The sequence below is a fragment of the Mytilus californianus genome, unplaced genomic scaffold, assembly GCF_021869535.1.
Source record: "Mytilus californianus isolate M0D057914Y unplaced genomic scaffold, xbMytCali1.0.p SCAF_5, whole genome shotgun sequence".
Taxonomy (NCBI): Eukaryota; Metazoa; Mollusca; class Bivalvia; order Mytilida; family Mytilidae; genus Mytilus; species Mytilus californianus.
The window spans coordinates 6,919,362-6,936,228 of NW_026262701.1; the positions used below are offsets into that span (position 1 = coordinate 6,919,362).

Sequence of the window (16,867 nt, forward strand, 5' to 3'; positions counted from 1 at the left end):
GAATTTCTCAAAATTTACTGTTAAACCATTTATTATTTATATTTTATTGATTGAAAAATACTGTTGTAAGGGAGACAACTCTAGGTTTAGATATGAAAAGAAACTAAAAAATATATTCTCTAATTCATAAATGTTTATTTTCTTTTACAGTGATTCCTGGCCCACCAAGTATTCAAATCAATGACACTCGACCACAAAAAGTGGAAAATGATGTTGTATCATTGACATGTTCCTCATCGGGAGGCAATCCACCTCCTGAATTTACATGGACCAAAAATGGATTAGTGCTCAATTCAAATAAAGTAGAAACAAAAGTCCCAAAAGGATTATCGTCTAGTCAATTAACTGTTCATTTGGATTATAGTGATCATTTAGCATCTTATTCATGTAGTGTCAAAAACTCTGTCAATCAGGATAATCCGTTTTCCACATCAACACAAATTTCGGTGCTTTGTAAGTATTTTATCAAATTTTGTTGCTATAACTTTAAGTTGGCACATTATTTAACAAATGGTGAGATTTTAAGTGTTTGAATTACCTAATGATTGCTGAAAATGTCATGATGTCAGACCAAAATCTGACCATAAGAATTTGAAAGTTCTGATATTTATCTGTGACTTCGATGTAAGGTAAAAGGTGCTTAGAAAATTAAAAATACAAATAATACATTTGATGAATAATCATGGCATCAAACCATGACAGCATTTGCTATAATTAGGATCCCAGATTATGTTTATAGCTATAATTAGGATCCCTTAAAATTATTATGTTGTTTTTGGCTGTGCATTAAGTTTCCACAAAGGAAAAATAGATGGAAAACTTCAAATTCAATATTTTCCTATAATTTCTTGAAAAATGAGCATCTTCTTATTTTAATATATATTATGCATAATTGTGACATCATAACATCAGTAATCTTGTATACTTCATTCATATATTTTTATCTTATGCATTTTCATACACGATGTGAAAATTTGAAATGGATGTCTAAACCTTCATATTTTGTGGACAAAAATGGGCTTTTATGCCCTTAATGCTTTCTGAATTTCCAAAATGAAAAAATGTATGATTCCGAAATCTAGAAGCACGGCACATGTTTCTGGATTAATCTTCAGCAGGTACACATGAGAACAAAAGCTTTTATAGCCAAAAATATAAAATTATTTGAGGGCACAAAAAACAAAACAGCCTCAAAATATAGCTGTGCATAAGAATAATCCAACATTGTAATGAGCAAAGAAAGATAACTCTGTTGTTTTATTTGTAGATCATCCCAGAATAACATTTAAACCATATAAAGAATTATCACTAGAGTTAGGAAGTGCAGGATCGTTAGAATGTAATGTCAGTGCAAACCCACCAGTCACTTCTATATCATGGACCAAAGATGGACAACCTCTTCAAAGTAAGAAAACAGAACACAAAAGCATTAATTTATTTAATTTTCTTTTCTGGAGTAAAGCTTCTACATTTTATGAAACATGCTCACCAAGGTATAAAGAAGCACACAAATTTTGTATGAATTCAGTTAAATTTTTGTTGTAAAAAATTAAACTTTTCTATTTCAACATTTGAATGTTGTTGAATACTGTAGACTTTAAAAAACTTTTGAATATCTTTTTGGATACAGATTTTAGGTTTGGATACAGATTTTAGAAATTATCAAGGACTCCTCTACTGTTTCTTAACAAATACAAATAATTTTTATATTTCCAGAAATATATACTATTCTAATCCTGCAATTTAACGCTGACACAAGAAAGGTATTAGGAGATGATATATATGTATCCTATACAGATATCGCTTCTCTTGTATTTGTGTAGTAAAATGGTCAATGAATAAAGGAAGAGTTTTGAGTATAATATCAATGAGACAGCAACCCAACAACACTAAAAAAAACATAAAACAATGGATATTTTACCATTAAAACTGAATGATACTAATGTTATTATTGATTTGTAGTTTGATTTAATGATAAAACAGATATTTGATTAGATTTTAGAATTAAAATTATTTTCATTGAAAATATGCATTTTCTTTCAACTCACTTGTTTCACAGTATTATGTATCTTTATAATTTATTTTTAGCCACAGATTCCCGCATAGATTTTTCACCAGCCAGTAAAACTGACAGTGGATCATACTCATGTTCATGTTCAAATTCAATAAATGGTGTAACTAAACCAGCCTCAGACACAGCAACAGTTAGTGTTTTATGTAAGTATTCTATGTAATGAGAGAGCAGCAGACAAGACGGACAACCATTCTCATATGTGATATGTAAAGAATATTGTTCATTATTCAAAAACAAAACAAAAACAAAAACAAAAACAAAACAAAAACATGAAAAAGAAAGAAAGGAATGACAGTTAGAAATACAGTTAGAGTTGACCCTTGTTATCTCTAAAGTTTTTAAACCGGAAAAAAATGTTATTATCTATGTTTGAATTAAGCAGGAAACTTTTAAAAAGCTTTCTGATTATGATCAAGGAGACACAACTCTATAATATAATAAATTTAAGTATTAGCTAGGGGATCAATACTAGTTTTTAGTTTTGGAAAATTGTTCTTTTCTTAATTGCTTTTATTTATTTAATTTCACTTTCTCTTATTTTAATTTTTTTTCAAAAGAGAATTTGAAAATGAAAAACACTGATAGAATAGGTATGATTAGTACACCTCAATTAGATTTTTACACACATAGGGACATCCCCACTGACTGTTAGATATGTAAGAAAGAGATATAGACTTTTATTTTCTATTCAGATCCTCCTGTTGTTACAATACCAGAAGTTTACGAAGTCAATGGATCAGCAACTTTAGATATCACATGTAATGTTGATGCCTATCCCGCTCCCTTTTATACAAGATGGCAGAAGACCGACAACAGCATTCAATCAAATAATGACCGGTTAACAATTGATAATATCAAACGTTCACACAAGGGCAACTACTCATGTATCTCCAAGAATGCTATGAGACCATCGGGACAAGATGAACGTATTGAAGAAAGGATTAAATATACATATCTCTATGTTAGATGTAAGTTATTAAAATATAATTCAGTAATTAACTGGGATCTATCATCTTTTCAGCTATTTAAAACTTTACTTAAGATATATCTGTATAGTGTTTGAAGCACTGTGTCAATTGTGCATATGTGGTCTGTTTTTCTCCAAATTAAGGTTTATTTACTCTTTGGTATATTCTTTACAGTTTTTGGACATCATCAAATCACAAACTGACGCCAACTATGCTTCCGTCACATTACTGATATTTTTATTGTAATGCAGACATTTACTTAATATCGACCTCAGTGTGTCAGTCTAGTACAAAGCAGGGTTCATATTCATATCTCATAGACACACTCTTATCCTGATAAACATGTGATACTTGCCACTAGACATTAAATCCATTATCATCATTGCAAGTGATGTATCAAATTGCATTAGAATAACGTAATATATTAATCATGGACAAGAAACACTGAAGTTGAATATCTCCTTCTTTAGTTTTAAATTATTCACATGCATCTGTTCAAGTATTGTTGGCAAGTTGTGAGCACTTTATAAACATGTTTACAGTAGAACAACCAAGCGTTAAAATGAGCATGTTTTGTGTTATTGAGTAAGAGACAGTTGGTCATAATGATGTAAAGTCATGATATATTTTTTTTTCAGATTCCCCTGGAAGTTCTAATATTGCTCCAGTATCACCTGTTTTTGTAGGAAATTCTCTCACTCTTTCGTGTTCAGTTAGTGATCCAGGTAATAATTATATACAATATTTAATAATATACAGGAAGATGCATGAATGTTACAATGATATTCAAGGATAAACAACTGCTCATTAAATTTATTCATTCTAACCTAGTAAACAAACAAACAACAAACAGATTCTTAATGGACAATTTGGACACCCTTTGAGACAGTGTTGCACTAAGTGTATAAACTGATACCAAAAAGTATCATACCATTAAAATCAGGAATAATTTATTAAAATGCATTTTGGAAACATTTACCTAATCACATATTTATGTTTACAAAATGTACTCATGGCAATAATTGTATCCAGATCCTCTGGTAATTAAGATGATTATGTTCTCTCTTTTTATGTTTCCTTAACTCTCTTCATTTTTTAAAAAATTGTATCAGGTTATAATAAAATTTGACATATTTTATTTCAAGGCTATCCAGCACCAACATATGAATGGAGAAAAATTGAAACCAACCAGTTATTAGCAACAGAAACCTCAAGACTTGTAATTAATGGAGTTACGTTACAAGATAATGGGAATTACTCCTGTACACCTAAAAATATGATGGGGATGGGAGGCATAAGTACAGTCCATGTAGTTGTCAATGGTATGTATTTATAATATACTCATATAAATTAAAATTCACAGCCTATTCATTCCAGATAAATTTTAACCCGAATTATTCAGTCCCTCCCTGTGATCGACTCTCCCACTCGCGAGGGCCTGAATTCTTTATACAATAAAAACGTGAATCCAGGATTTTGATTGGTGCTCTCTGTGAGAGAGAGCCAATCAGCTAATAGCTCAATGTTATCGAGATGGGTAAATCCCGAGCTAATTCGGAATGATTATTTGACGATTTTTTATTGACAAGGCCTTCAGGCGTTAATGTAGCCATCGTAGAGCAGTGGAATATAACGACTGAATTATTCGGGTTAGATAAATTTAAGACCTGAAGTTTGAAAACTTAAATCCAGTTAAAGTTGAACTGCTAAGTATCAAATACAATTGTCACTGCTTATCTACTTAGATATTGTTTTGGTTTTATTTATGTTGTTAGCTCTCAAAATCTCCTTTAATTAATAAATAATACAAGAATTTTCAATGTTGATGTTTTGTATTAAAACTTAGAAAATAAAATAGAGTTATCTCCCATTGGTTAGCAATACATAGAATTTAAGAAGTAACTTTTGAAAAATTATACATTAATATTTGATAAATTTTCTTTCAGAGAAACCAACATATGTTGGTGTTCATAAAGACAAAGATACTATATACAACAACAGAACAGGTTATTGGTTACAGTGTAAAGTTCGTGGACGTCCAGAACCATTGATTCAGTGGTATAAAAATGGCAAACCTTTGGATACATCGGGGAAATTATACAGATTAACCACAACTGTTCTACCTATCGACACATTCAGCTTCCTTGTCACTAGTCAAGTTTATTTACAAGGTAATATTCTTATGATTTATATTGAGGTAATATCCTTATGATTTATACTCAGGGGATTTAAGTTGCAGAAAGTTCATGAATTACTTCCCTTTTAGAATAGAGTTAAGGGGTATATTAATGCATGTGTAAAATGAGCTTTGTTCTTCTTTTTCCTGTTTCAAGGCATGATAAGGAATCTTTGTAGGAAGTTATAATTCTGTTTTCTCATTTGATTACCAATAATTGCTAATCATTGTATAACAAGGAAATGATATTATCTTCAATATTTTGGAAAAAAAAAAGGTTTCCTTTTCAATGTTGATTTAATTTTTCTGTTAGATTATGTCATTGCATAATGTTTCCTTCCAACAGGGGAAGGTGTAAGTTCAAAAGTTTATAGATTCTAGTTATACCTACCCATATATTTAGTATAAGTGCCATCAATTTGAATGTTTGCAGTTTAAATAATAGCAAGGCAACAATGATTAAAAAAATCATAAAAAATTCAACCTATATCTAAAAAAACAATACCACCAAAATACGTCACCTACTTCTCAGGTTTCGTAACTAGAAGTTGAATGATATCCATGAATATTTTTACTAAGGTTTTGAAATGTAGAAAAACTCAGTTATCAATTATGGTAATTTTCATTTAATTTTCTAGTCAATTTAAGTTTCTTCACAGTTGACTATTACATATTTAGAAGGCTTGTGTATCATTTCACAAATGTACACAATTTCAAACACCATTTTTTAGTGCGTAATTATTTTTCATCAAAAATTACTTCCTAGTAATATAAATTAAGAAGATTTGGTATAACTGCCAATGAGACAACTACCCAACAATGAGAAAAACATATATTTTTACATCATTTGTTTGGGAGTATGACTTGACTATCTAATGAAGGTCATTGATATATATTGTTGTTATTTGTAGGAAGTGATCGTGTTGGCACAACAACTCCACAGATCTCAGATGTGGCTAGTTATACTTGTAAAGAAACCACATCAAACATTAATCATACCACACAACTATTTATATACTGTAAGTATTACACTTCAAGGGTGGATTCATGATTATTCTTACATGCAAACACATATGCATGGGACACAATCGTTAGCTTCACACTAAATCCCTAAATCTGGTCTAAAGTATCCAATATACATGACACACAAAATATTTTTTTTACTTTCAAGTAAAATCAATGTTTAAAAACATGTGTTATTCCAAAATGCACTAAAAATTTGATTGATAAGGTTTAAAACATGTTATTGTTTTAAAAGTAGCCATATGTATGTTATAAATGGAGAATTTTCTTGTCTGCATTTTTATATCTTTTCCTAACTTTTATGTAAAAGAAATTAGAATTCCAAATTACATATTTGCAATGCTACATAAATTGATTAGCCATTGGCTAAAGAAATTTACAATTCAAATGATTACATACTTATTTTGACTACTCTTTCTTACTGTATATTTGTTTTGATTCTTGTACCTAACCAATTCTCTAGTTTACAAAATCATTGATTCTTGTATACCTATCCACACAAACTTATACTTCAGTGTATAAAATACAATGTATGTGATTCTTGTCCTAAGTAGCCTGACCAAACATTACTGCATATTTAAAAAAGAAGATGTGGTATGATTGCCAATGAGACAACTCTCCACAAGATACCAAATGACACAGAAATTAACAATTATAGGTCACCGTACAGCTTTCAACAATGAGCAAAGCCCATACTGCATAGTCAGCTATAAAAGGCCCTGAAATGACAAATGTAAAACAATTCAAACGAGAAAACTAACGGCCTTATTTATGTACAAAATAATGAACGAAAAACAAATATGTAACACAGCAATAAAAGACAACCACTGAATTACAGGCTCCTGACTTTGGACAGGCACATACAGAATGTGGTGGGGTTAAACTTGTTGGTTGGCGCCAAACCCTCCCCCTTACCTGGGACAGTGGTGTAACAGCACAACATAAGACCAAACTATGCAAAACAATAAACGAAAAACAAATATGAGAAACAGCAAAAAACGACAACCACTAAATTACAGGCTCCTGACTTGGGACAGGCACATACAGAATGTGGCGGGGTTAAACTAGTTTGAAGGTGCCAACCCTCCCCCTAACCTGGTACAGTGGTGTAACAGAACAAACTATAAAAATCAGTTGAAAAGGCTTAACTCATCAGATGGATACAAATAGAAATACATCTAACAAAAACAAAGAGTGGACGTGGATGGGTACTTGTATATCCAATCAACAAAAAGACAATAAGTACAGATCTGAGAGTATTCGCAGTTATGGACAGCTAGTTCAAAGCCAATAACAACTAATAAAAAAAAATCATGCATCTAAGACTAAATTATCAATCAGTACACATCCAACATCCAATGGATCCAATGCAGCATACAAAAGATTTGCTTTGTATAGCCCATCAATTCTCAAGTGATCAAAATACAATGTATTTCATTCTAGTTGTCTGACTAATGATTACTCTAACATACAAAATATTTTTATAGTTCCCCCACCCCAGCTATAACTTTACAAAGTTTTTGCTTTTTTTTTTGTAGTTCCACCAACCATAACTTTACAAAGTGTTTGCTTTTTTTTAGTTGCACCAACCATAAGTTTACAAAGTGTTTCATTTTTTTTGTAGTTCCACCAACAATAACTTTACAAAGTGTTTGCTTTTTTTTAGTTGCACCAACCATAAGTTTACAAAGTGTTTCATTTTTTTTGTAGTTCCACCAACCATAACTCCAGATGAGAAGGAAGCTTCCATTGCTGGTGGTACAGCTCAGTTAAAATGTATTGGAGAAGGCTATCCTGTACCAAACTTTGTGTGGAAGAGGAGTAATGCTGTGATTAGTTCTGGAGGGAGACTTACAATTCATCAAATCAAAGTTATCAGTGTAACTAGATCTGAAAGTATTCTACAGATAGATAGAATAGTTGGTCAAGATTTCGGACCTTATACTTGTGAGATGTCAAATCAGTTTGGAAAAACAACTAAAACCATAACTTTAACAGTCAAAAGTAAGTTGGTCATTTCAGTTTACATTTTTCTGTTTTCAGCTGCTATTTTAGATATTAGTTATTGAAGCTTCTCCTTATTGTAATGACTAGAATAGATTTTTGAAAAATAGGGATTGACATGGTCTGTCAATTTTGCCATAAAAAAAGAGTGTGCTTTGTTTGTAATTTTTTCATTGAGAAACCAAATTATTTTGACTGTAACGTTATTATGAAAAGAATATTTACATTTTGAAGAAATTTGTTTACATATTGATTCCAATATAGCTCCTGTTGATACACATCAATGAATTGTCTTATAATGTACACATATGGATACACAAGATAAATTGTCCTGGTATGCTCTGATGAGAATAGCATGAGATGTTATACAATAGTGGATAATATTTTTATTTTGTTGAATGAACAGATTTTTTGTAGATCAGAAAAGCTAAGCATGAACAGTTGTAATACTAACTTATATTTGTATGCAATATTTAATTTTAATTCATGATCTTTCCAACAGTTGCTTTTTTCCTCAGCATGCGTAAATTTCCAATTGTCTAATATGCACATCATCAAATCTGCTAAAATTCTTCAAGACTTTTTAGTGCTTTCAAAATTGCATTTGTTTTTCCTGCTTTAAGCTGAGTTCAGTATTAAAAAGGATAAAAATGTATACTGATTAAAGTTAATTTTCCCTCTTCTGCACGGATTAAGTGCATCTTGTAAAAAATAAATTTTATTCGCTGTCGTTACTTGTCACTCATGTAAACGGAGGATTTCGGCAATTTTACATCAATTTATATTTAATTGGTGAGTATTATTTTTTATCATTTGATTACATGTAAACTCCTTAACCTGGTCAAGTTTAAAGTGGTGATGGAAATTTACATCTGATTGAATGAGAAAAAAAGCCAAGATATAATTCAATAAAAAAAGTTAGATAATTTATTAATAGTTAAATGTATAAACATAATAAAATACATAAACATCCTACGAAAAAAATTATTGGTAATGTAGAAAAATAAATAAAAGCTACTATTTTAACTGTATCTAAATACATATCAGTTATAAAAATTTTATATCAAAAACATTCTAAACTTAATGATATTGATAAATCATACTTAAAGAAAGTACTTTTACTTGTTTTTCAGGTAAACCAGAAGCACCTACAGGATTGTCAAGTCCAAAAAGGTCATGGGACAAAGTGACATTACGATGGACTCCTGGTTTTAATGGAGGGTCGTACCAAGCATTTGTTGTAAAGTACAAAAGTAATCCTCCTAATGCAGGGGACCAATCAATTAGAGTTATGCCTGACAATGCTACAGAATTTACTGTTTCCAGTGAGTAAAAGTAGACTGTACCCTACATCAACTGTCAAGATGAAGAACAGGAATAAAAGCCCTGTTCATTGATAATTTTCTATGTTTTCTATGTATTGTGTGCGATTTTGTCCCATATACATTTACTCCATATCCTTTCATTTTCTATTAACACATGAGTTTATTGTAAAATATCCATATGAAAACTTATATTTCGAATTTTAATTTATATCGTCAAAAGTAAGATAAAATTATAAATTTATTTGATAGATAATAAAATCTTTTTTGATACAGAACAGTGAACAAAATCATATCTACACACTAACACTGTGTTGCTGATTTATTAGTACAAATAATACACAAAAGTACACTCTAATTTTATTTATTAGTTTTATAAGCATCTGTTTAAATACTCATTTGTTCCTTTTCTTATGCAGCTATTTCTGTTTATAAGTTTATGTTTATTATATTTTTTGTTCCGTAGGGGGTCTGCAATTGAAAAACAAAGAATGTTGAAACTGAATTTTATAATTGAATAGTTATTCATTTCACAATATAAGTTGTTAGTGAATGAAGCATATTTTATAATTAAATGTCTACTTTATAGATCTGTTACCCAGTATTGCCTATGTTTTCCAAGTTTGTGGATATAATGAGTTAGGAGAAGGTGACTTATCAGATTCTATCACAATTACAACTAATGGTGAGTAGCCTCCCCTTTTTAATACATTGGAAAATGCTTTACAAAGATTTCCTCTTCATTATCTATCATTATTTTTTGTATCCAATGTCATGCTTCATTGTGAAAAGATTGAATGACCTTGTGCCTTTAGATTATTAGTCATGTTAGGTTGCTGACTAGTTGACACTTATCTCACATATCCTTTTATTCATATGATTTGAATTCCATTATTTTGTTTTTAAACTTTAGAAAATAAACATTTGCATACATTTTTACTATTAAAAAACAAAGAAGGAAGTGAAAAAATACCATTAAATCTTAAATATGAAAGGATCTCTGAAGTGAAAACTTTGGATATTTTTGATGAAACACATAAAATTTTAATGCATAGTTAAACTTAATACATACGTATATATTCAAATCCACAGAAAGATAGAGACATTACAAATGAAGATATACATAATCAGTATAGCCTTTTTTTTTATTGTTCATTTCAGGCTATACATTCCCATTTATTAAAGAGACACCAGAGTTTTCTGGCGACAACAAAGAATTAATCTTGAATCTCGATGTAAACAGCACTTTCTGTGTGAAGGTCAAGGTCAGCACCAATGGTGGACAGTCATGGCAGACCTTCACCAATAATGACCTAGAATGTTTTGATGCCAATGTTGCTAAGATGATCATTACAACCAATGGAGTAGACAGAATGAACGTGTCCCTTTGTCTTGTAGAGCGTATGGATGTCTGTGGCCTTCCTGTTTCTGTTAGAATTAGTAAGTCTCCAAAACACCTAGGTCATGTAGGATTTTTATGTCTAGAAATAAAGCACCTGGGTCATGTGACAAAAGTTTTTGTTGAAAAATTTACATCAATATATTCGTGGGAGATATGTTGTAGCTAAATATTTATGCCGGTAATACAGTTGCTCATATCTGACATTAATGATGCTATATTGGGAATTTTGCAATTGGTCTCTTAAATTCAAGAAGTTTGAAGACATAATGCAAATATGTAAGACAAGTAACTGATATCTTAAAGACTAATGTCTTGTTCACATCTGAATGGTTGTTAGTTATTAGATTAATAATTATCGATTATTGGGACAAAAAGGATGCCTTATCATACCTTCTTTTTGTGAGTTTTTGGAATCAATAGAGCATCTTGGTTTCATTCTAATTAAAGATTTTGTCACATTACCCAACAGAAATTGTATTTTGTTTGTATTTTTTGTAAACTTTTTTGTGCAACAAACAGTTTGTGGTAGCTAGAGTCTGTTTTACATTTAATGGCGTTCATGGGATCATAATTATGTAATAAATGACATTGTAAGTTGATGGACATTTATGTTGATATCATCTGATAAATTTTAGGTGAATGGAATATCACTGGTAAGTCAGTTTGTTAACCAAGGCAGAAAAAGGCACCTTATTATTCAAGAGTATATATTTGTAAGATGTACAAAATTGAAGGGGAATTAACTCCGTCTTGCCTAATGTTTATGTCAGGGGAGATGACTCTGTAGTGTTTGTGCCAATGATATTCTCATCATTATTGAATGTATTGAAAATCATTTATGTTTTATGGATTTTTGGCATTTTTATACTTCCAGGAAGTTTTCTATAAATGTGTCAATTTTGAAATGAATTGAGTCATAAAGTTTTAAGATAAGAGTGAAGACTCTTAATGACTAAAATGTGTTTGATCTATTTGCTTGTATATATTCATAGCAGTATTCATCATTGTTAATAACATTTTCAACTTTACATCTTTTGAAGAAAGATGTTATTTGTTAGCATTGAAAAATGTTTCTCCATTTACACTGCAATGCATGTGTATTGTGCATCCACAATCTGCATGAAAATAATTTGATTTCAATATAATCATATCACTTTTTAACTGCTCTGAAAAAAAGAAAGAACAAATTAGGTCTTCATTTTTACATAACAACAAACAGTAGAAAGTTAAACATTTTAGTTGCTTTTGCTCTCTTTGCATTGATTTCTGCAGTTACTAACAGGCTAAAGGGTATGTTGCCTTTTTATTGGGAGTGTATGTCCCCAACTATCACATTGAAAATGACTATTTTGAAATTAAAGTGATGTTGAAATAGATGATAAAGTTTTTTTGTGTTTTTTTTTTTTTGGGGGGGGGGGAGGGGGGGGGAATAGGAAGTAAAGAACAAGTTAATAAAAAATAGAATGAAGAAAGGACAAAAAGTAAGAAGAAAGTAATATGCGGAGGAGAAATGATGGGGAAGAAGTCTCAATTAAATTTAAAGAAATTGGTGGTAGAAAATAGTTCAGTGGCGTTGGAGCAGATAGAGATGTGAAAATGACCGTAGCATTTAAGGATTTGTATAGTAAAATTCTTACTCACTTATAGACCATTGTATTGGTATGTTCATTCTTACAGTGCTTAGTAAGCTAATTATTACATGGACAACTTTGTGGAAAAAACAAAACTGTGACTATTGGAAATCAATAGATAAAGTTGATAGTCATAATGATATAAATATCTACAAGGGAAAACAATAGCATGTCTAATAAATGAAACAAGGAGATGTAGTATTTACCAGAGTCAATATTCAAAATAGTTTATTTTAATAAAATTGAGAATAGAAATGGAGAATGTGTCAAAGAGACAACAACCCGGCCATGTTTTGATGAATATGACATTGATGTTTTGTAGGATGATTGGTTACTGTTGAAGCTTTGATGATATTAAACATATCTCCTTCACAGTTTTTTAATCGGTATAGTTACCCCATCCATTTCCTCCCAAACTATGCTTTCAAATTAATACAGCTTTTATAAGTCTAAGTTCTGAAATTTTGTAAGTTTCTGTGCAGGAGGGTCTGGATAGCTTTTTTCAGAATATAGGCAAAACAAAAACAAACTGTGGAGAATAGGATGGTAGAACATAAAAATTAGAGAAAAATGGCCTAAAAAAATAAAGAAATAAAGACCCTCCCCCATGCAGGCCCTCTTGCCAAGGTTTTTTCAACAAAATTTGATAGCATGGTCATCTTAAGTTGAACTAATAATGAGAAATTTTCCTAATCTAAACATGGTCAAATTTAATTTACACATGTTCAATGGGTCAGATTCAAAATAATATTTTCTCATGCAGGTGATCATTTTACTACCTGACCATAAATTGTTTATTTTGTGAAAGGAAATAAGATTATAGAGCAGATAACATACAATAATGGCTCCAGTGTTAAAATGAAGCGAGTGGCTATTTCTGAATATTTGCCGAAACCAATTTTCTTTTCTTTCAATCAATAGTTCATTCAATTTGTCCGTTGAAAGGAAATCCTTCACCTGTGTATTACACACCTTCATTGTACTCATCAAGTTTTAATCTGATCAAGCAAAGGCTTTTCGGCTCAGTGGTAACATCCGCGAATTAAAATGTTGTTCATTGTCCGATAGGAACGATTTTTACTGGATTTGGTGAGATCATGTGGTGAAGTTGACAATTTGTTTCAGTATCAATACCTGATCATTTATAAAATTAAAGTGGATTAGATAAAAGTCAGTTCTGTTATGTCAACAATCACAGTAAAAAAATTTAAAAAAAAACACAGTTGGGCTTAATATTTATATGTCTCTGCTAATTGATCAATAAAATTTCTGGTGATGAATTGGTTTATTGCATAAAATATGATAGTCTCTTAATTGGGGATGTTTTTAATTTGTAAGATATTTAATAGATAGCTGATTGATTTACATTACCACCACAATTTTATGTTAAAAATCACAAAACAATATTGATATTTCAGCTTAACATATACTTTGAAATTTTAGCAAAAAAATCTTTAGATATTAGTCTTAGATTTATGCTGTGAGTAAATTAAGAATTAAGTTCAAAGAGGGAACCAGTTCAAATATATTTTCCCTTTGTAGGACCCCTAGCTTATAGTAAATATTACATGTAACAGACATATGGCCTATAGCATTTGATTATTTCATCCCAGGATTATATCAATATTTATTTTAGACCTGTGTTTACATCTTGTCAATTTCTGTAGTAAAGATACTCATCTGTTGATTACATAAAGAAATCTAAATTACCTGGGAGGGAAAGTTTTAAAATAGGGGAAGTCAAGCAAAAATAATTTCTGTACTTATATAAGGGGTTATATCGGTACTATTCTGAGAGCAATATTTTATAATTTTTGGAAACAAATTAAGCTTCAAATTTTAGATGTTCCATAATTGGACTTTTATAAACTTTGGGGCCAATATCTAACCACAGTCTTCCCAGATGAACTATATCAAAATTAAGAATAAAAAATCTCTGTTTCATATTTCTATCTGAGACATATATACTACATATGCATGTCTCTACTGTAATTTTTTTTTTTTATTAAATAATAATCTTTTATCACACATACAAGGCACAGGCACAAGTCTATATTAATGTATATAGGTAAAAAAAAATTCAGAGACAAGTGCCTGTGATACAATGCAATTGAGAATTTAATTCTGCCCTTGTGGGCCTTTGAAAGTTCACTATTACTTACATATGACATTGAAATATTCATTGCCTGTGGAAATTTATTTGTCAATAAATTAATTCATGTAAAATGTGAGAAATATGAAACATTTCCATATCAAATTTTATAACCATGTCTGACAGTTTTGCTACCTGTCTAAATTTAATTAGATAATCACCCTCCATAACATAATAAACTCAGCTCAAAATGTTTAATTCAATTAACTTTAGGAGAGTCTATTGTCCTGGATAGGGTTGAAAGGTTACACCTGGAAATCTTTCACTGTTGATTGGGTAGATTTCACTCAACCTTGAAGAAAATTCAGGTCATCTGAATGTAGTGGAATGGAGTGAATTATTTGTTGAGATTTTGTTTATTAATTAATTTCTGTGATGTGTTATTTCCCCCTTTTTGTGTATTGGATTGGACATTAATCAGTGTGGAAGTAGAAAACCACATTATACCTTGACTAGAAACTGTTACCTACTGGAAATGTGTACACCATGTTGATTTCATTGCTGAAATAGACAACCATGGTGAAATAGAAGTATTTATTCATATTTTTACTGGGAAAATCCTTTCAGTATTATTAATTTTGTACCTTTGGGATTTAAATGAAATAGTAATTAAGAATATTAATTTTTGGAGAAGTGACAGTTGAATGGAAATGAAGATTTTTGTAACATTTTGTGAAATATTATTGGACACAACAATCAGATGAAGTTTTAATTATTGGATATTTAGCTGAAGATAATATCTACAAAACTATTGAATTATTCATCAACACAGAACAAAATGTCAGGTGAGAGAAATTTTCTATCTTTCAAATCAATAAGAAACTTGTCATTTTCATGTTGTCGCATAAAAATATAGGTAAATTTCTTATGATATTTACTTTTTATCTCACCTTGTAGATGTTTTTATGAGTCATATAGAGTCCCTTGTGAAAAATAAGCAGTTTTAAATTGTGAAAATGAACTATTCAGCAGAAATTATGATATGAAAATTTACTACTTCCCCTATTACCATGATTATATTTGTTTAAAATATTATTTTTGTAAAAAATAAATCAACGTTTCACAAGATTAGAAGGTTCCTTGTGTATTTACCTTCAAAAGGAGGTATCTGGTCCTCGCATCAAAACAAGGCAGGTGTTGCAAATCCAGTATTATGCTTGAAGTTAGTTTTCAGACTGTAATGAGACAGGTAATCAGAATTGTTCCTCATGTTTAAGGAAATGGACTAGCTGGTAAGTCTCTAAACATGCATGCTTTGTAGTGCAAGAGTTGAGACTGGGAATATTATAAAATATTCTAAACCCATCTTATTTCTACCTGTTCCATACAGCTGATGAATCAGTGGGTTTGAAGAGAACTTTAGAGAGTGAGAAAAACTCAACAAAGATACCTGATATATAATTTAGTAAGCTAGACATCCAATCATCTATATAAGACACATCAGTATTTTTTAAATAAAAACAGCTAAATAAAACCAAATTAATTGCAAAATAAAAGAAAACCAAAAATTCCTTAAAGGAAACATTGACGAGGATAATTGAAATTATCTTTTTTTCACTTTCTAAAAATCTAGATACCATGCTTAAAGTACATTGCTCCATGGATCAGGACATAATTGTAAATTATAGGAGTCTTAATAATACATGTACTGTTAGAAAGTTCTGAAGCGGTCTTGCATTAAAAAGAACATCAGTATTGAAGATTGAATGTGTCTTAGTTTTCCTGTGGTCTGGTGTTCATTCATGTATTATGAAACTTGAATTGTTTTTGTATTTTACATTTAAATTACATCATTGCCTTTTACTTATCCTCATTTAATTGACACAACTTTGGGATTAAGGATAAGTGTTAACACAATCTTTAAGGATAATCTGCATTGGAATGTTAAAAAAGGGGGGATCATTGTAATGATAATCCTGAATTGTGATAGACATTATGTAATTCTATTGTACAAGGTTAACATCCAAACAATGGACTTATAAGGATAAGCTAGAATTAGAGTAATCTGGTCAAAAATGAATATTGAAAATTTTAACCCTATTTTCTATAAAAAAAAAATGGTGGAGCTTTAAAATTATGTGGCAGTCAGAATAGCTCTAGGCGCATCAATAATAT

The 16,867-nt window shown here is 30.3% G+C and overlaps 1 protein-coding gene across 11 annotated transcripts in view; it reads left to right on the plus strand.

The window, feature by feature from the left end:
* LOC127701547 (cell adhesion molecule DSCAM-like) overlaps window positions 1–16,867 on the plus strand; it is a 61,870-nt gene that overhangs the window by 24,575 nt on the left and 20,428 nt on the right. For 10 of the 11 annotated variants that reach the window (XM_052205468.1, XM_052205464.1, XM_052205467.1 and 7 more), the window contains 12 exons: window positions 151–453; window positions 1,268–1,405; window positions 2,089–2,217; window positions 2,767–3,042; window positions 3,681–3,767; window positions 4,188–4,364; window positions 4,989–5,213; window positions 6,130–6,237; window positions 7,952–8,245; window positions 9,379–9,570; window positions 10,157–10,252; window positions 10,729–11,007. In XM_052205468.1, the coding sequence (XP_052061428.1) occupies window positions 151–453; window positions 1,268–1,405; window positions 2,089–2,217; window positions 2,767–3,042; window positions 3,681–3,767; window positions 4,188–4,364; window positions 4,989–5,213; window positions 6,130–6,237; window positions 7,952–8,245; window positions 9,379–9,570; window positions 10,157–10,252; window positions 10,729–11,007 (2,304 nt within the window). The remainder of the gene's footprint in view (window positions 1–150; window positions 454–1,267; window positions 1,406–2,088; window positions 2,218–2,766; window positions 3,043–3,680; window positions 3,768–4,187; window positions 4,365–4,988; window positions 5,214–6,129; window positions 6,238–7,951; window positions 8,246–9,378; window positions 9,571–10,156; window positions 10,253–10,728; window positions 11,008–16,867) is intronic. The other variant, XM_052205472.1, reaches the window with a different exon arrangement.